General features: G+C 43.4%; 3 protein-coding genes across 3 annotated transcripts; 1 reads left to right on the top strand and 2 right to left on the bottom strand.

Moving 5' to 3' along the window:
- Positions 1 to 765: 765 nt before the first annotated feature.
- LOC140737896 (histone H4-like) lies at positions 766 to 1,494 on the bottom strand. Its single transcript, XM_073064677.1, has one exon. It carries the CDS (start codon positions 1,479 to 1,481, stop codon positions 1,170 to 1,172), a length of 312 nt encoding a protein of 103 aa, XP_072920778.1. The 5' UTR covers positions 1,482 to 1,494; the 3' UTR covers positions 766 to 1,169.
- A 5,272-nt stretch (positions 1,495 to 6,766) lies between these two features.
- On the top strand, positions 6,767 to 7,174 carry LOC140721316 (histone H2B-like). The gene has a single exon (XM_073036171.1). It carries the CDS (start codon positions 6,767 to 6,769, stop codon positions 7,172 to 7,174), a length of 408 nt encoding a protein of 135 aa, XP_072892272.1.
- Positions 7,175 to 9,877: 2,703 nt separating this feature from the next.
- LOC140721329 (uncharacterized) lies at positions 9,878 to 10,652 on the bottom strand. The gene has a single exon (XM_073036178.1). The coding sequence runs from the start codon at positions 10,634 to 10,636 to the stop codon at positions 9,878 to 9,880; it is 759 nt and encodes a 252-aa protein (XP_072892279.1). The 5' UTR covers positions 10,637 to 10,652.
- Between the last annotated feature and the right edge of the window lie 11,650 nt (positions 10,653 to 22,302).

The raw sequence follows: 22,302 nt of genomic DNA on the forward strand, positions 1-22,302 counted from the left end.
AAGTACCTTGAAACCTCATCCTTAATAATGGATTCCAACTCTTTCCCTACCACCGAGGTTAGGCTAATTGGCTTATAATTTCCTTTCTTTTCCCTCCCTCCCTTCTTAAGGAGTGGAGTCACGTTTGCAATTTTCCAGTCCTCTGGAACCATGCCAGAGTTAAGCGATTCTTGAAAGATCGCGGCCACTGAATGTGTTCTCTCTTCATGTAGGAAGTATTGATGGGAATGGGGATATAATATATATAAGTGGATATTTGATTGTCTGCACGGAGTTGGCGGACCGTAAACCCTGTTCAACGATGCATGACAATGAAAAATCGATAGGCATGCGGATTATAATTTAACCAAAATATGGATCTTGCGCTAAAGCACTGTGGGTTCTGTCCTTGTGACATTTATGGGCATGGCTATGAGTCTGGAGGCACTCCCGAAACAATGCTGGGTGAGATTTTACAACAATCTGGCCCTGCTACAGTCTTAAGCAGAGAGCGTCCAGATTATTTAATAAAATGTATGTACTGTAAATTTCCAGAGCTTCAGACGTGATCTTTGCCTCTCAGGCTTTAACAGGCTTGATAATTCGACAATACAATTACTGCTACAGTATTGGTCAGAATCAGAATCAGTTTATCATCATTGGCATAGGTGGTGAAATCTGTTTTGTGGCAGCAATACAACGCACTCCATAAAAATGGCCTTAAATCACAATAAATATAAAAAATAAATAGTGCAAATAGAAAACATAAAATGAGGTAGTGTTCATGGTTCTTTCAAAAATGCGATGGTTAATGGGAAGAAGCTGTTCCAGAATCGTTGAGTGTGGGTTTTCAGGCTCCTGTAACCCCTCTACGGCAGCATGTCCTGGATGAGGGTCCTCAATGATTATATCTGATATTCTTAAGTTTATCGGTCTTTTTAACGACGCAGCTATGTGGTAAAGATCCGACAAACATTCGCCTTTCATGCAACCGATCTTGCCCTGCCCAGTACACCTTCAAACTCACATCTAAACAATTTCTTCAGAAATTGTTCGTGTTTTTTTAATTTCAAACAATTTTTGATCTTAAACCTTGCTTTGTTGTTTTGCTTCCATACTTTGCCCTTTTGTTAATTAGGTGTATGGCTCTTAGAAGAGCCTTTTAACTGTCAGAATACCTGCTTTAAGAATCAGCCGCCGAAACCATAAAGAGTTCGCCCCTGACGTTTCAGCGCGTAGACCACATCCAGGGCCGTGACAGTCCTGCGCTTGGCATGTTCTGTGTAGGTGACTGAATCCTTGATGACGTTCTCCAAGAAAACTTTCAGTACACCTCGCATTTCCTCGTAAATGAGGCCAGAGATACGTTTAACGCCACCTCTCCGAGCCAGGCGGCGGATAGCCGGCTTCGTGATCCCTTGAATATTATCTCGCAGGACTTTACGGTGCCGCTTTGCACCTCCTTTGCCCAGACCTTTTCCCCCTTTACCTCTGCCAGTCATAATCAAATCTGAAGCCTCCAACTACCCAGCTACAAGAGAAATGAACGGATAATCGCTGGCTGCAAATGACTTTCGTAGCCGGCAGGCGGACCTGGTGGGGAACCGACGCAGTGGGCGGAGTCAAGATGGAACTGGCAACATCGCGCGTAATATGGTTTCAGGAGTTGATAGGTTAAAAAAAGTGGAGGGTAACCCCTCCCTTCAACTTTTTATTCTGGCTGCTGTCTCTTTCTTTCCAGTCCTGATGAAGGGTCCCAGCCCGAAACGTCGACTGTTTATTCCCCTCCATAGATGCTGCCTCGCAAAGTTCCCTTTTTTTTACCAGCTAGCAAGAAATTTTTACGCGGCTGTAAAAAAATTTGAGGAAACCTTGTGAAGAATCACTTCAGATCTTTTATAAATAAAATCCATACTATAAATATTTAGAACGAAAATTAAAAAGTCAAATACTTCTGTTTTTATTTATTAATTGAAGGGTATGATGAAACACGGTACGACAAAGAAAATCTTTCACGTTTCCCTAAACTTTTCTTGTCTCTTTATTACAAATCCATTGTCTATAAACACTGTCCAGATGAATTTCACATCCCAATGAAAGATAAGTCTTAATCCTCATTGGATCATTTAAATGTCCCACTTCCAGTCCGTTTTTATATTTACATTTGATTGAATTCTTAAGACTGAATCTACTACACTGTCAGCACTAGAAATTTGAAATGTTCCAACCTTGTCAACAAGAATTGACAGTTCTTCAAATTCTTTATTTCTAAGCATGTAGTTCAACATAGTTGTCTTATCTGACCAGTCTTAACTTTTTCAGGAATGACAAATTTGAAATCACAATATTGCTGTGATACTTTTTGAGGCAATGCTTTTGTTGTATATAAGAGAAATTTCCTGCTGCATAGCAACAAAGGCTTGTGAGAGGGAGCATCTCAGTTACTGTGTGGCCATGCACCTGTGCAGTTCAGGAGGAAGAGCAGGGGCCTGGCCTGCTGAGTTCCTCCAGCATTTAATACACCCTTATTGATATATTTGATGAAATTTAAATGATGGAGGAAAATGATAAATAATCCATTCTGCTTCAAATTTCTTACATTCTAAAGGGGCTATTTTGACCCTCTTCTCAAACAACTGGCATTAAACAACTTTAGGACATCTTTCTAAATATTGAAGCCTTCTCAAGCACTCTTCATTAGTTTATAGAGCCGTAGAGAGCCAAGGAGTTATAGAGCACAGGGACTGGCCTCTCGGCCCAAGTCACCCACACTGACCAAGATGACTAGCTATGCTAATCCTAATTACCTGCATTTGGGCCAAATCTTTCTAATTCTTTCCTGTCCATGTCCAAGTGTATTTTAAACATTATACCTGCATCTACAGATTCCCAGCGTTGTTCATTTCTTGTACCTACCAGCCCTGAATGAAAAAGGTTCCCCTCAGGATCTTTTTAAATGTTTCTCCTCTCACCTCAATCTATGCACTCTAGTTTTTGACTGTCTACCCTGTGATAAAAACTGTAACCACCCAGCTTTGCCTCTCAGTCATTAACTGATTTGATAATTCAGTATTATAATTATTATGCTACAGCATTGGTCTGAATCTGAATCAGATTTATCATCACTGCCCCATGACTTTATGTACCTCTGTAAGATCGCCTCTTCCTTGTCAATACCAGACATTTTGTTCAACAAGTACGTTATGGATGTCAGCAAAGGCTGGAGATTGAAGGATCAAGCTGGTCGCAGTGCCAGAGCATAGATGGGCACTCAAGTGGAGAGACTGAGTAAAAAAACTGAATGATAATAGGGGATACGTAGAGTGGCTGGACAGATACCACTGTCTATAACTGCATATACAACACTCAAACACTGGACAGATACCACTCTCTATAACTGCATATACAACACTCAAACACTGGACAGATACCACTCTCTATAACTGCATATACAACACTCAAACACTGGACAGATACCACTCTCTATAACTGCATATACAACACTCAAACACTGGACAGATACCACTCTCTATAACTGCATATACAACACTCAAACACTGGACAGATACCACTCTCTATAACTGCAAACAACTCCCAAACACTGGGCTACCAGTTTAGGATTAAGAGAGTTCCTCAGGACTGGAATGGGAGGAGAAGGACCTAGTTGTCACTGGCCACGTGTGAACCTATTAGACAAAGAAAAGGCAGCTCTGCTGAAGGAACATGCATCTAGGGTGCACGTCTGAAACAAAGGCAATAATCTATTGATTGGTACCTGAGCCACAGACATACTACCATTAAATCAATAAAGAATTGAACACATGGTTATATGGAGAGCTGCCACAAGAAAGAAGCATCCATCGTCAAAGACCCTAACATCTTGCAACGGCCATCAGATAGCAGGTACAGAAGCCTTCGGTCCCACACCACCAGGTTCAGGAACAATTATCATGCTACAGCCATCAGACTCCTGAACCGGCACCAACATAGCATGCCCAGAGCTTATTAACCCTAACCAGCATGTATTTTTGGAATGTGGGTGGAAACCGGAGCACCCAGAGGATTCCAGGTGTGAACAGGCTCCTTATAGACAGTAGCAGGAGTTGAACCTGATCGCAGGCACCAGAAAGCCCTTCGCGTTCTACTATGTTATTCCAGTTTAAGATGGTGAACATCAGAGACTACTTATCGGTGTCAAACAAAACAAAGACAACAAGTCAGTACTTTCTTAACAACGCTTTTCCTGGTAAACGTTCATTGCAAACAATAGCCAATAACTTCTTTTTCAAAGTTGAGTGGAGTGTGTGAGCTGAATGTAAGCCTAGCATTTTTGCAGTGGGAACTGAAGTCTCGAAGGTGCAGGACGGCAGTGGGGCCGGAAAGAGAGGAAAGAGCCAATGTTTGGGGGCAATCCAGTGTGGCAAAACCAAGGTGAGGAGACCAGAAGTGAGGCAGAGCCCTGTCCTGAGCACAGGGAAAGAACCGAGATTTGATTGATTTAAGTGCTGAGCCAAGTTGAGACAGTGGGGCACCAGCCTGAGAGCATACTGAAGCAGAAGGGTCCAAGAGTGAGGAACGAACCGAGGTTTGGCTGACTGGACCTGATAGAAACAGGTTAGGGTGTTGGAACTGGAGGCGAGGGATGGGCTGGTTCTGCTCTGTGCCCGGCGACGTTTACTTGGCTGTACGCTGACCCAAGGCTGTGGCCTGCTTCAGCTGCAGTGACGCACGGCTTCATGAGCGTGGACTCACTTCCGTAAAACTTCAGTCCTGAGTGTTATTTGCTTACTTTTATTGTTTCCCATGCTTTGTGTCCCCCCCCCCCCCCCCGCCCCGCATGTTGGGTAATTGGCAGTCTTGTTAAAAGTGGGTTCTGTTGGGTTTCTTTGTGGCTGCCTGTAAGGAGATGAATTTCAAGGTTGTATAGGGTATACATTCTCTGATAATAAATGTACTTTGAACTGTGTGAAGAGGCTCAGGAGAGGGATCCGTTTCTGCATTGTATAACTCTGTTTAAGAAAAAGGAGAAAAGAAAGTGAGTTCTATTAGCAGGCAGCCGCCGATCACAGAGGATCATGGGTTTGTGCCTCTGGTGGACTGTGCCCTCTCCAGGGTGCAAGCCGGGGTGGGAAGATTTGAAGAACTGGCTGTGCCCATGCAGTGGGATCCCCCTCTCCACATCACTGATGTAGCCCAAGGAAAGGGCAAGCACCGATACAGCTTCGCACCAGTGTCGTCACAGAGGTTGCCAGAGTGAAGTTGTAAACAACATCAAACTGCCTCAGGGACCCAGTTGTGGATTCCTTCCTCGGGATTTACTCCCGAAGCCTCTCCCATGGGTGGGTTTGGCCACAAGGCAGTGGGGGTTTAAAATAACAGTTTTCCTTCTCCCAGGTGGGCTGCCGTCCAAGGCTGATGAGTCCCACCTGCTTGAAGTGATTGGTTTTGAGGCACCAGTGGTCCGCCTTTGCCCCTTCTCTCGTCAGTAGAAACAATTCCACCGGGCCTAGTAGCTAAGCCACACTTGAAGGTCAAGAGTTGGACTTGGTTGTCAGAGGCTGTTAGAGTCACAAGCCATTTGGAGCAGTTTATAGGTAGTGGGAGCTTATCCCCACTACCACCCCTGGCCATGATAACCTGAGGAAACATGGACCAGTTACCCTGTGATCAATGGTAGAGAAATGCTGTTACTAAGGAACTGATAAGAGGCATAGAGGAAATAATGACAAGCTTGGGCAGAGTGAATGGAAAAGGAAAGCTAATTTTTCAGGGTGTGTCTAGCAGAAATGTGTACCAGATGATGTGATGCTTTGGACTCTCCAAGAGCCTCGGCCGAGTTAAGGTCAAACTCAGGTCTATTTTCATATGCACAGGTGCAGTGAAAAACTTACTTTCAGCAGCATCACTGTTACCTCTGAACAATTCAGTAAAAATATTCAGAACCCTTAGAATATTCAGAATAGTTAGAATGCCTCTAACATAGACATACTGAAATAATAGTTTCTGCAGATGCTCCACTAAGGTACTCAAAATGCTGGAGGAACTCATCAGATCCGACAGCATCTATGGAGAAGAATAAACAGTCAGTCTTCAAGATGATTCCTTATCAGGACTGGAAAGGAAGGGGACAGAAGCCACAAAAATAAGAAGGGGGTAGGGGAGGAGGAGTACAAACTGACAGGTAATAAACGAGATTAGATTGGGTCCTGCACTAACACCTTAGGAGTCGCCATAGGCTCAAAATGTCACTGTAAATGTGGAGACTGGTTGAAACAAATCGCCAATAAATATGGAAAACTTTCACATGTGCTGCGATGCTGTATCATATGCACACCTCGAATATTCCTACATTAAACGCATTTTGCTGTTGTTGCACAAGACCTTAGGTTTCGATTTTCTTCTTAGCCTTTGAGATGAGTCAAATTTCTTTATGTTTTGCAACACAAATTAATTTATTTGAGCATGATTGTTTCTAGAGGCGAGGTTTAAAATTAATTTGGTTATTAAATAACGGCGTTCTTCGACATTTTAAAGTTCTCCCTGTTCTCTTTACGGTTACAAATAGAAACACAAGTCCCGCTGCTATTTGAGCATCCGAGCACGGATTAGCCAATTGGAATTGTGAACATAACACCCTTCATTTGCATAACACGGTGTATATCAGACAGATGACGAATATTTAATACTGGAATAACCGTAGATACTTTGGCCAGATCGAAGAGGTTAATTCCTTTCGGGTTTTCGAGTTTTTGAGTCAGGCGAGCCTGAGGAGGAATTAGTATTTGCAATGCTGACCGCTGATGCTGTTTCCACAAATGGCACGGCTGAGAGTTCCACGAGCACCATATCAAAGAAGGGCTCCAAGAAAAACGCCAAGAAGGTGAACAGGAAAACCAGGAAACACAAGAAGAGCAGGAAGGAGAGCTACAGCATCTACATCTATAAAGTGCTGAAGCAGGTCCACCCGGACACAAGCATTTCGTCCAAGGCGATAAGTATCCTCAACTCATTCGTCGCCGACATCTTCGAGCGCATCGCGTCCGAGGCTTCCCGCCTGGTGCATTACACCCGCCGCCAGACCATCTCCTCCCGGGAGATCCAGAGCGCCGTCCGCTTCCTGCTGCCCGGGGAACTGGCCAAACACGCCGTCTCGGAAGGAACAAAAACGGTCACCAAATACTCGAGCTCCAAGTAGATTCTCCCCGAAAACTATTAAACCACCAAACGGCTCTTCTGAGAGCCATCTAATCAAAGTTGAAATGAGATCATAACTGATAGCACTATACACGTAGGTGTCGAATTAGAGGTGCATTGGATATAATGAAAACGAAAAAAATAACAGTCTACAATCCTTAAACATTACTGGAAACACTAGTCAGACAGCGCGTAAACCTTTCAGTTCGAAAACCCTTATCTCAGTTTGTGGTATCAAAATAACCTATAGAAAATAAATTTTGTCCTATTATTTCAAGCATTCAAATGAAAGGTGTAGCCATGCCTTGACGTTCACTGGTGATGCTCCATTTACATTCTGTACTTGGAATCTATATTTAAATTCCACGAGTTTTGAATATAAAAGGAACCATCCACATTAATTTTATTAGTGGAGGTTCAAAAGGAAATAGTAAGATCTCATCTCCAAGTCTCAATTTATTTCTAATAACCAATATCAAATTATGTTTGACTCCAATATCAATTCACAGTTTTAACAAAAGTCAATAATCACAAGGTGTGATCTCGGGCACACCAACAAAATTCATACAAACTTCTGTGTTCCCAATTGCAATAAAATTTGTTCAACAATGTTAGGATACGATTTACACATAAAATTCCTACGGAATTCCATCCCCCAAACCCAGGGTGACCAAATATTAATGTGCAATTTTAAGGAAATTGATCTAGATCTGTATAACTAGTTTCTGAGAATATTCCTTTGTTTTGTCTATGAAAATGTTTATAAAATAAATACAAGGCTGGACACCCTGAACCTTTGACCATTAGAAAGGCTGATGGCACATCTATTTGAGATGCTTTGATGACACCTGTTGTGCTTCTGTTGCTCGTCCTCCCAGTATATGCCATAACCTAGTGGGGGTCTTTGTGGCAGCAACTATCAAATTCATCACTTACATATCTTGCTATAGGCATGATATTATCTTGCCAATGATACACTGAACCTCTTAAAAACATGTTTAGAAACCATCGTTTGATCCCTTTCAGTTCTTTGGCTGATTTGGAGCTTCTGTTCTGCGACCATCGCATAAGCGTCATTGTAAATTCGGCACATCAGTGCCTCTATTGAGGCATCGATGGAGAGTCGATGTTCTGGGCCGTTTATCCCCTTCAAAAGATGCTGCCCGACCTGCTGAGTTCCTCCAGCATTTTGTGAGTGTTAAAATGATGACATGGAATAAAATATGCACGAATACAAAAATACAATGTGGCACTTATCCGGAAACTTCGACAGACTTCTGTCAAAGATGTTAACTAACTGGTTGCGTCAATGCCCAGGAATGGAAAAGGCTACAGAAGGTAGTGAATACAGCCGAGTCCATCACAGGCACAGACCTTCTCAACATTGAGTACATTTACACAGAGCGCCGCCACAAGAAAGTAGCATCCTTCAACAAAGAACCCACCACCACCACCCAGTTCATGCTCTCTTCTCGCTGCTGCCACTGGGCAGGAGGTACAGAAGTCCTAGGGCCCACACCACCAGGTCCAGCAACAGTTACTACTCTACAACCATCAGGCTCCTGAACCAGGTGGAGAACATCACTCACCGCACCTCTGAACTGATTCCAAAACCTACAGATTCGCATTCAAGAACCCTTTACTAATCATGTTCTCGGTGCTGTCACAGTGGTTGTCAGTCTTTATGTATAGAGTTTCATAAATGTCTATAGTATTTCTCATTTACCATAAATGTCTTCAAGAAAATGAATCTCAAGGTATGGTTACATAGACATACTTGGATAATAAATTTACTTAGAACTTTGATCAAGCTGGCATGCTCCAGACTATGCACAAAATGTTTATGTTTGAAAAACTAACACCTCATTTAAAACAAAGAAAAATGCTGTTTCTTTCATTGGAGATCCAGAGGGCAATATATAAAAAATAAACTTCCACAATGTTAAACTTAAATCTGAGACTGTGTGCTTTGGTTACCATGGTTATTAAGGAAAAGAATTAGTTTGGTCTCAACCTAGTTCACTGAAGAAACAGAACACACAAAATGCTGGAGGAAGTCCGCAAATCTGACAGCATCGATGGAGAGTCGATGTTCTGGGCCGTTTATCCCCTTCAAAAGATGCTGCCTGACCTGCTGAGTTCCTCCAGCATTTTGTGAGTGTTAAAATGATGACATGGAATAAAATATGCACAAATACAAAAATACAATGTGAAAAGCATTATAAAGTCTATAGTCCAGGTGGGGGGAGGGCTAATTAGACATAGGAGCAGGATTGGGCCATCGATTCGGCTCCGCCATTTTATGGCAGATCCCGGATCCAATTCAACACCATAAGACATAGCAGTGATTCATCAGATCTCGTGTTTAGGATAGTTGGATCTCTCCCTAAAGCGAAAATTCCGCAGATAAAACACGAGGCAAAATTAATCTTTATAACGATATTGGAAATGAATTAGTAAATTAGACGAATTTTCTAACGTATCTAATCTAAATGTTGGAGCTTCATAATTGAGAAACATGTATATGCACTGGGAAGTTTACTGGGGATTTGAAGCCGAACAGGATGGAGGAGACATTTCCATTTTCTCTCCCTATCGTGGCGCGGTTTTGCTGTTTTTGCTCATGTTTGGTGGCTCTGAAAAGAGCCGTTTAATGTAAAGAGCCATTTCTTGCCCTTCGAGGCGACACTGTTTGCGGCTACCTCTAGTAGCGCCGGGGTCCGAGTTGACGTTGGCGCCCCACCGGCCGCTGGGTCCGCCCGCGATTCTCTCTCTTGCCTTTAGCCGATTTGTACCGGCGATAGACCCGTGCCGTCCGAGCCCTGCCTTCTTTACGCTTGAGGCGGGAACGAGCCTTGCCTCTGGCGCGGGGCCGGGCACCCGTTTTGGGCCGGCGCTTGAGGGGGCGTGCGGTGGTCTTCCGTGGCTTAGTCTGGCGCCTTGGACTCCTCTTCCTGTTCCGCGTCTTCTTGGAAGGGGTAGGAGTGCGCCAAGCCACCTTCTTGCGGTTTGCCTCTTTCTTTCCCTGCTTGGGAGCCGCCAACCGGTTCAGCTTGAAGGAGCCGGCGGCGCCGTGGCCGCTCGTCTTCACCAGCGAGCCCTTCTGCACTAGCTGGCGTACCGTCAGGTTGACGCGAGCGTTGTTACGGTTCACATCGTAACCCTTGGCCGTCAGCGCTTTCTTCAGGGCTGCCAGCGAGATGCCACGCCTCTCCTTAGTGGCTGCCGCCAAAGAGAGGACGTGGTCAGTGATGGTGGGGCCATTCTGCGGCTTCTTGGACTGCTGAGGCGCCTTTGGCTGAACCTGTTGCTGCGACGGTTGTTGTTGCTTTTTCTTTTTCTTCACCGCCCCATTTTTGTCCGGCGCCGTCCGACCTTGAGGCGGAGTGGTGCCGCCGGCGCCTCCACCGCCTCCCTTTTCACCGGAATCGCTGCCATCTGCCGCCTTCTGGTTCTCGGACATGCCGGAGCGCACCAGAAACGGTTCTGCCTTCTCTCCGGGCGGCGACAGTCTTATTTATAAGGCGGAGGCGGACGGGGAAGAGCGAACCCGGGTCCTCCCTCCCAAACTTGATAATCTTGTGCTTTTCTATAATGCTAACTTCACCAATTCCGGTCAAATCCGCACGTCCCTGCTCCCCAAAACCATCCATTCCTGATCCGCCAGCTGCAGTTTCTCTGATGCCGATCATTTTCTGCACCGACTGTCCCCCGATCGAAGCGCATTTCAGGCGGACGATGAAAAACCTGCATTCCTCTCCTACTCCTGTTGAAAATGGCCAGAACTTTACCGGCTTCTCGGGGATGAAGGGATTCCTCCGACGCCGGTCAGCTGAAGGTAAAATTTCCAGAAAAGAAAACTCAGTTTACAGTTTGTATTGCGCTTGAATTCTTTCGAGAATGTGACTACGGTAGCACAGGTTGTACACCAATTGGAATGCTTAAATTCGATGAGATTAAGCCAATGAGATCTCTTAGCGCGATAAATGTCCGCAGTATTTTTTAAAGCGATATTTTTAAAAATTACTGGTTCCTGCTTTTCGGAAAAAAGTAATAAAAATATTCTAAATCATTATGTCGTTTAGAACAGTCTTTCTAAATACGATGGAGCATGGCTTAGCTGAATGATTTGAATCTTTTACCATTATCATTATAACATCTACACTAATCTAATAAGTAGATCATTGTAAGTTATTTTAAAACAGATTTCTGTCTTGCTTATTTTCAGTACTGTAGTGGAAACGTTTGTCTACACATGGAACTCACAAATGCATTTTCCCTTCGTCTGCAGCGAAAATCGTGTAGTCAGGGTTTGTCAAGCATGTTCAACGGCCGTGATTATTTCATTTGGCCAGATAAGTTTTTTGTTATTATTTTAGTTTAATCTGTATTACTATAATCGAGAAACCGCGATAACATGGATTACTTCAGTTATCCTTATTATAAAAGCCAGCTGATTTGAACGGGTTTCTGTCTGTTTTCCCGGTTTCCGCACATCCAGCATTACAGCTTCGAAGTATTTAATCTAGTGTCGTCCATTCGCCCGTGTACTGTGGAGGAGAATTTTAACGTATTCTTACAGAGGGAACTCTGAGAAGTGATGCGCAGTTAATCATCCCCGTCTGATTTTATTCTTATTTAAAGTCAACAAAATGTTCCGCTTTAATTGTGGAATCGCTTATTTGACTTTAGCAGCAACGAGATTAAACTGAGGGGTTGGGGAGGAGGTTAGGTTGTTCCTAAATGGCAAAATGTGCAGTAAACGAGGTGTTGTGCAATATTTCTTCAGATATTTCAGCAACAACACGAGTATAAACATATATTACCTGGCCATGTTAGCGTTCTTCTATACTGTTTTACCAACAATTGCCACATGCGTTAAGGCGCTCTGTTAATTTCTTGGAATGTTGAACTATGCAAAATGTTAAGAGAAACTGGTCTGGTTTATACCTTTAACGTGCAAAATCTGAAAGGTAGTTACTTTGTCATTCAAAGCTTTTGTGAATGCGATCAAGAATGGAAAATGCAAGTGTTATTAAAGGCCAAACAATTTATATCTTAAAACGACAGTTCTTTTTGATACACTTGTCCCATAAGAGAATGCATGTTTCTCGAAAACAATTAAAAACAAATTATCTTCTGCAATTTCTGTTAGGACACAGAACAGAGAACAGTACAGTACAGGATCAGGCCCTTAGCCCCATAATGTTGTGGCAAATCAATTAAACTAGTGATCAAATGGCTAATTAAACTAATCTCCTCTGCCTACACAATATCTTGACTATATCTCTTCTCACACAACTCTAAAATATAATTATTAGAATGAATACATAGATAGATGTAAGATGCCGGAAGATATGCTTAGAGTATCACAAAACATCAAGAGCTCATCTTTCCAGTAACTTTAAAGTTCATTTCACAGAATGGATAACTGACTATCAGAACTCTGGTCGACAGGCACAGTTCATGGCAACGGTATTAAGTAAAGACTTTGGTCAGTTTTCTCAGGATAAAACTTGCAATTATATATTTTATTTATTAATTTATGTGGAGATACATGGAATAGGCCTTCCCAGCCCACTAAGTTGTGCCACTCAGCTAACCACCAATTTAACCGTAGTCTAATCACAAGACAATTTACAATGATCAATTAACCTACCAACCAGTACGTCTTTGGACTGTGGGAGGAAACCAGAGCTCCTGGAGGAAAATCACGCACACATGGGGAAAACTTTCTTACTGAGGACATTGGAATTGAACTCTGAACTCTGATTCCAATCTGTAACAGCATTGTGCTAACCTCTGTGCTACTGTGGTGCCCAAATCACAACAGCTAGAAACAAAAATTCAGAACAAAATAAGGGTCATAGAATACTACACCACAGAAACAGGACCTTTGGCCCATTTAGTCAATGCCAAACCATTAACTTCCTTGTCCCATCAACTTGCACCTGGACCACAGCACTCTGTACCCTTCCCATCCATGTACCTATTCAAATTTCTCTTAAATGTAGAAACTTAATCCACCCCTTCTGCTGGTAGCTCCTTCCACACTCAAACCACCTTCTGAGTGAAGGTTCCCCTTAAGCATTTCACGTTTCACTAATTGTGACTTGGAGAAGAGTAAATTCATGAAAGCAAACTATAGTTATTGGGGAAATATCGTTTTCAACTAATGAAACTGAGTTCCTTTCAATAAGGGAAATTGTCAATATTTTATGATGGACTGCCATAGGTCATTCAGAAAACATTTCAGGAAAATTGAAGAGGACTGAATTTTTAAAAAATTCTGGTGGCAGTACGAATTGGGTAACTGGCTCAGGGACAAGATGCTGCCCACACTGGAATGGAGATAGTGTTAGAGTTCCTCAGGAATGGGTAAGAGTGTCCCTGCTTCTCCTGGTGTACATTAATGACGTTGACTTGTGCATGCGGATGACAATTTTGAATAGTGTGGATGACTGTGAGGAGAAGAGAGAATAAATTACGATAGATCCAGGCGGACTGGTGGGCATGTGGCAAGTGAATTTTAACACACAGATTTTCAAAACAGTACCCAGCTGTAATGAGTTCTTTGGACTTGAGCGGGGAGCCACAGAATGTTGGTTAATCGTTGTTTAACAAGAGTCGATAGTCAATTAGAGTTTCTTGTGTTGTTTTTCCTGTCGAGTGAATCACCCGTTGTAATTTGGTCTGCTGGTGATTTCTGTTTGAGCTTGCTTTGAATTTACTTTGATATGTTTGGGGTTTCCATGTTGGTTGTATTATTTAAGCAGACGCCTGATTAGTGCTAATTGTGAGGGTCCTAGTCTTGTGATGTAGCTCGGACAAAACCACCAATGTTCTGTTGGAATTTTTATAAAGAAAACCCTAGTCGCCATTTTCCCTGCGCTTGGGTTCTGACATTGCTAGTGCACATTGCGATAGCCAGTAATGAGGATAAAGAGGCAATTACAGATATCAGGACACAATCAAAAGCAGTTTTATTGTCACTGACGTGTGTTGTGAAATTTGTTGTAAAGATAATGAAGTAGTGTTACTTGGTTCATGGACTATTCAGATATCTGGTGGTGGAGGAGAAGAAGTTGTTCCTAAAGTGTTTACATTCCTAAGAAACATCAGCGTTAAAAGTGCACACATTTCTGAAAGTGGTGGTTCATGCTGCACTTTGTACAGGGCTTTGTACCTGAAAGCAAAGTTACTAAATCAGGACGGCAATATCAACCATCTGCAGATTACTGAGTCACCGTGTGGACCAATTCTGCCAATCAGATAGAACATAGAAATCTGCAGCACATTACAGGCCCACAATGTTGTGTTGACCACGTAACCTTCTCTAGAAACTGCCTAGAACTTCCCTAACGCATAGCCCTCTACTTTTCTAAGCTCCATGTACCTATCTAAGAGTCTCTTAAAAAATCCTATTGTATCCCCTTCTATCACCGTCACTGGCGGTGAATTCCACACACACACACCCCTCTCTGTGTGGAAAAACTTGCCTCTGACAGTCCCCTTGTACCTACTTCCAAGCATCTTAAAACTATGCCCCCTCGTGTTGGCCTCATTTCAACCCTGGGAAAAAAGCCGGACGTCAGAAGTAGGTTAATTGTTCATTGTGAATTGTCCTGTGATTAGGTTAGGGTTAATCAGGGTTTCTGGGGGCAGAATGGCAGAAAGGCTGGAAGGACCAATGCCACACTGTATGAAAAACACCTCTGACACCATCGTACCTACTTCCAAGCACCTTAACACTATAACCCCTTGTGCTAGCCATTTCAGCCCTGGGAAAAAGCCTCTGACTATCCACACGATCAATGCCTCTCATCATCTTATACACCACTATCAGGTCACCTCTCATCCTCGGTCATTCCAAGGAGTGAAGGCCAAGTTCACTCAACCTATTCTCACAAGGCACGCTTTCCAATCCAGGCAATATCCTTGCAAATCTCCTCTGCAAAGATTCACTGGAATCATTTGGAATTAGAATTGATTTATATTGTTCAAATTTCAAAGTACATTTATTATTACGATATTATGAGATTCATCTCCTTACAGGCAGCCTCACAGCAAAGAAACCCAGTAGAACCCATTAAAACAAAGATCGTCAAACACCCAGTGTGCAGATAGAAATGAAACCATGGAAATAAGCAAATTATATTCAGAAATGTAGTTCACGAAAGTGAGTCCAGAATCGCGAAGCCGGTCATCAATGCAAAGAGAAGTAAAGTTCATGGAGCAGCCTGATCTTTACAATCAGGCCCAGCAGGTACATCGGCCAAACAGTGAGTTATTCCTCACTGTCAGACCTGGACCCTGCTGGTTCAATACATTCTCGGGCCTGGGCCCCGCTGCCTTGATTTGACCCTTCACTGTGGCTCAGCACTTCAATCGTCCAAACAATGGTTCATGGCCCACTCTTGGGCCTGTGCCCTGCCTCATCTTACCCTCACATCCGCTCCTGCAGTGACCAAACATTGGTTCATTCACCACTCTTATTCGGCCTGTACCCGCCACGCCGCATCCAGCCTGCACCTTAGAGATTTCATTTCACTCCACTCAAACGCCAGCTTGTACCGGCAGTTCAACAGCTCAGCTCCAAAAGGGAGGTCACAGGCTACTGACAGCAGTGATTGGTTCGGAGAAAAAGTGTGATTAGTACAGTAATTTAGTTTTGTTTCCTACCCGGAACTCATCGCTGTGCATCACCAGCATCATATTAAACCAGAAGTCACATGAACTGAGGTATAGCTGAGAATCCTTTAGATGTCCCCGATGTAACTACCACCATCCTGGCAGCACGTTCTATGTAGATGTGCTCAGTGGTGTGAAGGGATTTACCCATGATAGACTGGACCACATCCACTACTTTTTGTAGCACCAGGAAAGATAAATTGGATTATTCTTACAAGCTGCACAGTTTGTGGTGGATTAACAGATGTCTTTCTGTACCGTAAAACTTCTAGGAACATGTGAAAACTCCCTTTGAATTAACTGTTCCAAAATGTATATTTATAAAAGCATATTAAATAAATGGATAGTATTTGCAATGAGGCCACTTTTAATACATTTTGGAAGCAGAAATATTCAATGACATTACAGATTCAGATTCATTTATTTATCAGATTGACATCAAAGCATACAGTGAAAAGAGTCGTTTGCGTTAACAACCAACACAACCTGCTAATGTGCTGCAGGCCACCACATGTATTGCCACACATTCCAGCACCAACATAGCCTGTCCGTCATGGTCAACAGTTCACTGCTTCCATTTAATATCAGAGAAAGTATACGGTACACAACCTGAAATTCTTACCCTCCACAGACATCCTCGCAAGAGAAAATAAACCCAAAGAATGGATAACAGCAAAAAACCCCAAAGCCTCTTGCCCCTCTCCCATGCACAAGCAGCATCAACCCTCTCCCCCTTCCCCTTGGCGAAAAGCATCGGCACACCCACCACCCACCATGCCAGCAACAGCAAAGCCCCCAAAGAGAGACCATGGTCTACAACCATCAGAAGCTGGCTGTTCACTCCAACATTTTCAACACCCCATAGGCTCTCTCCCTCTCTCTATCTCTCACTAACAAGAGAGATAGATATCTCTCCTTCCACAGCAACAGGGGAGACAACAGTCGTTAATTTGATGTTACCGTCAGTCGGAAATGTTACATTTTATTTCGAGTTCTCCAGCTCGAGAATCAGCTAATCAGCAGAGCAACACAAGCAGCAACAACAGCAAAACAAGCCTTTTCCTTCCCTCTCACACACACAGACAGGTCTTCACCTTCAAGGCAGGTCACTCTGGGCCTCCAAGCTACCTGGAGCTGAATGTAGAAACAAGATAGTAAGAGTCACTGAAATCGTTAATGCTAGTGTAATACACTTGTATTCTGTTGGGGAAATTTGATAGTATTTTTGATTTCAGAATGCATAAAGCAGTTTTGAAAATGCAAAGACTCTATGAAGATTCAAGATTCTTTAATGTAATTTCCAGTACACAAATGCAAAGCAGAATGAAATAATTGCCAGTCCAGATCCAATTTGTTATGAAAGGAAACACATTAGCACACAAAATACAATAATAAAAACACAATAAATATAAATACATAAGGTAGCTTATATACGTAGATGGATTGTATGTCCATAAAGTGACACAAGGCACAGATGTGTCTACACATAAGAAAATGATAAAGTAGTGGTGGTTGGGGGTGTGGAGTGATGGGTTGTTGGGTGGAGCTGTTCATCAGCCTTACTGCTCTGAGAAAAGTAAGTTTTTGAGTCTGGTGGTCCTGGCATGGGTGCTGTGCAGCCTCCTCCCTGATGGGAGTGGGACAAACAGTCCATGAGCAGGCTGGGTGGGATCTCTCATGATATTGCTGGCCTCCTTGTGTATATAGCCCTACTGCGGTGGCGGGGTGTGCAGCAGGCTAGTGCAGCTGATGCATTGGACAGTTCTGACTACCCGTTGTTGAGATTTCCCGCCTGCCAGATTGCAGTGATGGTGTGTATTCAGATGCTCTCGACTGCACGCCGGTAGATAGAGGTGGCCTTTATTTATTTAGCCCGCCACATAGCGTGGAGCTGGACTTTCAGCCATAGCACCCCCAGCAACCCCGATCAACCCGAACCTAATCACAGAACAATTCACAATGAACAATTACCCTGCTCCCTACGTCTGGACTGTGGGAGAAAACCAGAGCTCCTGGAGAGAACCCGCATCCCACAGGGAGAACACACAGACTCGCCGGGACTCAACTCTGAACTCTAGAGTGCCTCATGCTGTAATAGCATTGCTCTAACTGCTACACTACACAGCGCCTCTTTACTTGAGCGTTTGGTCTACAACAAACTACTATTGAAGAATATGGATAGCAACACCTTTAAAGGTGCTCAAGAACGGAAAGAATCTCATTCTTTTACCCAACTGCCGGCTTTCAATAGTACTGATACATATAACATGAAGTAGAAAGTGTTGGAGTGTTCAGTTCTTGGTTCTAACAATGGACAAAATTTTAACATAATATGATGACCAAAAAGGTTTCCAAACCACATTAGTTCTATATATGGGTCTCAAACAAAGCACTGTGAGGTAGTTGATGTTCGGGTGATACTGTTTTAACCATAAGACCATAAGATATAGGAGCAAAAGTAGGCCATTTGGCCCATCGAGTGTGCTCCACCATTCAATCATGGGCTGATCCAATTCTTCCAGTCATCCCCACTCTCCTGCCTCCTCCCTTTGATTCCCTGGCTAATCAAGAACCTATCAATCGCTGCCTTAAATGCACCCAATGACTTGACCTCCACAGCGGCTTGTGGCAACAAATTGCACAGAATTACCACCCTCTGAGTAAAGTAATTACTTAGCATCGCTGTTCTAAATGGACGCCCTTCAATCCTGAAGTCGTGCCCTCTTGTCTTAGGCTCCCCTACCATGGGAAATATCATTGCCATATCTAACCTGTTCAGGCCTTTTAACGTTTGGAATGTTTCTGCGATCTCTTCCCCCCCCCCCCCCCCTCATTCTCCGGAACTCCAGGAAATACAGCCCAAGAGCTGCCAGACGTTCCTCACACAGTAACCCTTTCATTCCTGGAATCATTCTTCTGAATCTTCTCTGAACCCTCTCCAATGTCAGTATATCTTTTCTAAAATAAGGAGCCCAAAACTGCACACAATACTCCAAGTGTGGTCTCACGAGTGCCTTATGGAGCCTCAACATCACACCCTGGCTCTTATATTCTATATCTCTAGATTGAATCAAAATGAATGAATCAATGGCTCAGTATTTTCAAGACTGAAATCACCAATTCACACATAAAATCCTTAGCTCTGTTTCAATGGTTGGAAATCCACCAATTCCGTGGATTTCCAAGATTATCTCTACACTGTTTGAGGTGAGATTATATTGATCGAGGGTGTATTCATTAGCATTTAGAAAAATGAGAATGTACCTAATCTAAAGGAATGAAAAGGTAGGCGGGGTTGTGGATAGCAGAGGTTACAATAGGAAATTGATGGGATGTGGCACTGAGCTAAGAAGTGGCAGATGGTTGTGCTCAACCCAGAAAAGCTTGAAGTGGAAGGTGGAACTTGAGAGTAGAGCACAGGGTTGTTGGCAGGATGCTCAGCAGTGTGGAGGGAGTTACATCCATACATTGCTCAAGTTTGACAGGGCGGTTAAGAGGGTGTATGGTGTGTTGGGCTTCATTAGAAACACAGAAAACCTACAGCACAATACCTTCGGCCCACAAAGCTGTGTTGAACATGTCCTTACCTTAGAAATTACCTATGGTTACCCATAGCCCTCTATTTTTCTAACCTCCATGTACCTGCCCAGGAGTCCCTTAAAAGACCCTATCATATCCGCCTCCACCACCGTTGCTGGCAGCCCATTCCACGCACTCACCACTCTCTGCATAAAAAAACTTACCCCTAACATCTCCTCTGTACCTACTTCCAAGCACCTTAAAACTGTGCCCTCTCACATTAGCCATTTCAGCATTGGGGAAAAGCCTCTGACTATCCACACGATCAATGCCTCTCATCATTTTTTTCACTTCTGTCAGGTCACCTCTCATCCTCTGTCGCTCCAAGGAGAAAAGGCTGAGTTCACTCAACCTATTCTCACAAGGTATGCTTTCCAATCCAGGCAACATCCTTGGAAATCTCTTCTGCACCCTTTCCATGGCTTCCACATGCTATCTCTAATGAGGCAATCAGAACCGAGCACAATACTGCAAGTGGGGTCTGACCAGGGTCCTATATAGCTGCATCATTACCTCTCGGCTCTTAAATTCAATCCCACAGTTGATGAAGGTCAATGCACCATATGCCTTCTTAACCAGAGAGTCAATCTGCACAGCAGCTTTGAGGTTCCCATAGACTCGGACCCCAAGATCCCTCTGATCCTCCACACTGCCAAGAGTCTTACCATTAATACTATATTCTGCCATCATATTTGACCTACCAAAATGAACCACCTCACACTTATCTGAGTTGAACTCCATCTGCCACTTCTCAGCCCAGTTTTGCATCCTATCAATGTCCCACTGTGACCTCTGACAGCCCTCCACACTATCCACAACACCTCCAACCTTTGTGTCATCAGCAAGTTTACTAACCCCTCCCTCCATTTCCTCATCCAGGTCATTTATAAAAATCACAAAGAGTAAGGGTCCCAGAACAGATCCTTGAGGCACTCCACTGGTCACTGACCTCAATGCAGAACATGACCCGTCTACAACCACCTTTGCTTTCTGTGGGCAAGCTAGTTCTGAATCCACAAAGCAATGTCTCCTTGGATCCCATGCCTCCTTACTTTCTCAATAATCCTTGCATGGGGTACCTTATCAAATGCCTTGCTGAAATCCATATACACTACATCTACTGCTCTACCTTCATCAACGTGTTTAATCACGTCATCAATTAGACGAGGATTGAGTTCAAGAGTTGCGAGGTAATGTTACAACTCCATAAAACTCTGGTTAGACCACACTGGGAATATTGTGTACAGTCCTAGCTGCTTTATTATAGTAAGGTTGTAGAAACTTCAGAGAGGGTTCAGAGGAGATTCCCCAGGATGGTGCCTGGATTAGAGAGCATGTCTTATGAGGATAGGTTTTGCAAGTTAGAGCTTTTTCTCTTTGCAGTGAAGGAGACTAAGAGGTGACTTGATAGAGGTGTACAAGATGATAAGAGGCTTAGATTGAGTGGACAGCCAGAGACTATTTTCTCCCAGAATAGAAATGGCTAATACAAGGGGTAATACTTTTATGGTGATTGGACAAAAGTATAGGAAGGATGTAAGATGTAGGTGTTCTTTTTAAATCACAGAGAGTGATGGATGCTTGGAATGTGCTGTCAGGTATGGTGGTAAAGGAAGATACATTAGGGACATTTAATGGACTCTCAGATAGGTGCTCAGATAAAAGACAAATGCAAGGCAATCTAGGAATGAAGGGTTAGATTGATCAGGAATATGCTTTTAAGACAGATCATTTCTGATGACACAAAAGTTGGAGGTGTTGTGGAAAGTCTGGAGGGCTGTCAGAGGTTACAGCAGGACATTGATAGCATGAAGAACTGGGGTGAGAAGTGGCAGATGAGTTCATCTCAAGTAAGTGTGAAATGGTTCATTTCATTAGGCCAAAAGCTTGAAGACAGAATATAATATTAATGGTAAGTGTGGAGGATCAGCGAGATTTTGGGGTCCATGTCCATAGGACACTCAAAACTGCTGTGCATGTTGACAGTGTTGTTCAGAAGGCATATGGTGTGTTGCCCTTCATCAACCATGGGATTGAGTTCAAGAGCCGTGAGGTAATGTTACAGCTATACAAGACCTTGGTTAGATCCAAGTACTGTGCTCATTTCTGGTCACCTCACTACAGGAAGGATGTAAATGCTATAGAGAGAGTGCAGAGGAGATATACAAGGATGTTGCTGTATGAGAATATGTTGAGTGAACTCGGCCTTTTCTCCTTGGAGCGACAGAGGATGAGAGGTGACCTGACAGAGGTGCATAAGATGATGAGAGGCATTGATCGTATGGATAGCAAGACTTTTTCCCAGGGTTGAAATAGAGCTAACGCGAGGGGAGCATAGTTTTAAGATGCTTGGAAGTAGGTACAAGGGGGATGTCAGATGGAAGTTTTTCACACAGAGAGTGCATGGAATGCACTGCTAGAGGCGTATACGATAGGGTGTTTTAAGAGACACGGAGCTTAGAAAAATAGAGGGCTATTTGTTAGTAAAATTCTAGGCAGTCTATACAGAAGGTTACATGGTCGACACAACATTGTGGGCCGAAAGGCCTGTAATGTGCTGTAGATTTCTATGTTCTATGGCAGATCAGGCCTTGAACTATGAAATGGCCACACAGCTACCCTGAAATTATCTAAGGGATGAATCACAGATCTTTCAAAGAAAGTAAGGGAAGCTGCCAAGAGTGAAAAAACTCTTTCTGGGCATATTTCTTCATCCTTCAGCAGATGTCTTCCAAAGCGGGAGACCATAGAGATGATTCGCTGTTCCCCAGAATCCACAAGGTTAAATCAGCAAGTTCAAAGTCAGGTTTGTTGCAGAGGTATGTTTATGCAGGAAATAAATTCAATGGAAAACAACTT

The sequence above is a fragment of the Hemitrygon akajei genome, chromosome 2 (genome assembly GCF_048418815.1).
Source record: "Hemitrygon akajei chromosome 2, sHemAka1.3, whole genome shotgun sequence".
Taxonomy (NCBI): domain Eukaryota; kingdom Metazoa; phylum Chordata; class Chondrichthyes; order Myliobatiformes; family Dasyatidae; genus Hemitrygon; species Hemitrygon akajei.

What these genes read in the sequence shown, in the direction of transcription:
- LOC140737896 (XM_073064677.1), bottom strand. Translation starts at nt 1,481, where the DNA reads ATGACTGGCAGAGGTAAAGGGGGAAAAGGTCTGGGCAAAGGAGGTGCA.
- LOC140721316 (XM_073036171.1), top strand. Translation starts at nt 6,767, where the DNA reads ATGCTGACCGCTGATGCTGTTTCCACAAATGGCACGGCTGAGAGTTCC.
- LOC140721329 (XM_073036178.1), bottom strand. Translation starts at nt 10,636, where the DNA reads ATGTCCGAGAACCAGAAGGCGGCAGATGGCAGCGATTCCGGTGAAAAG.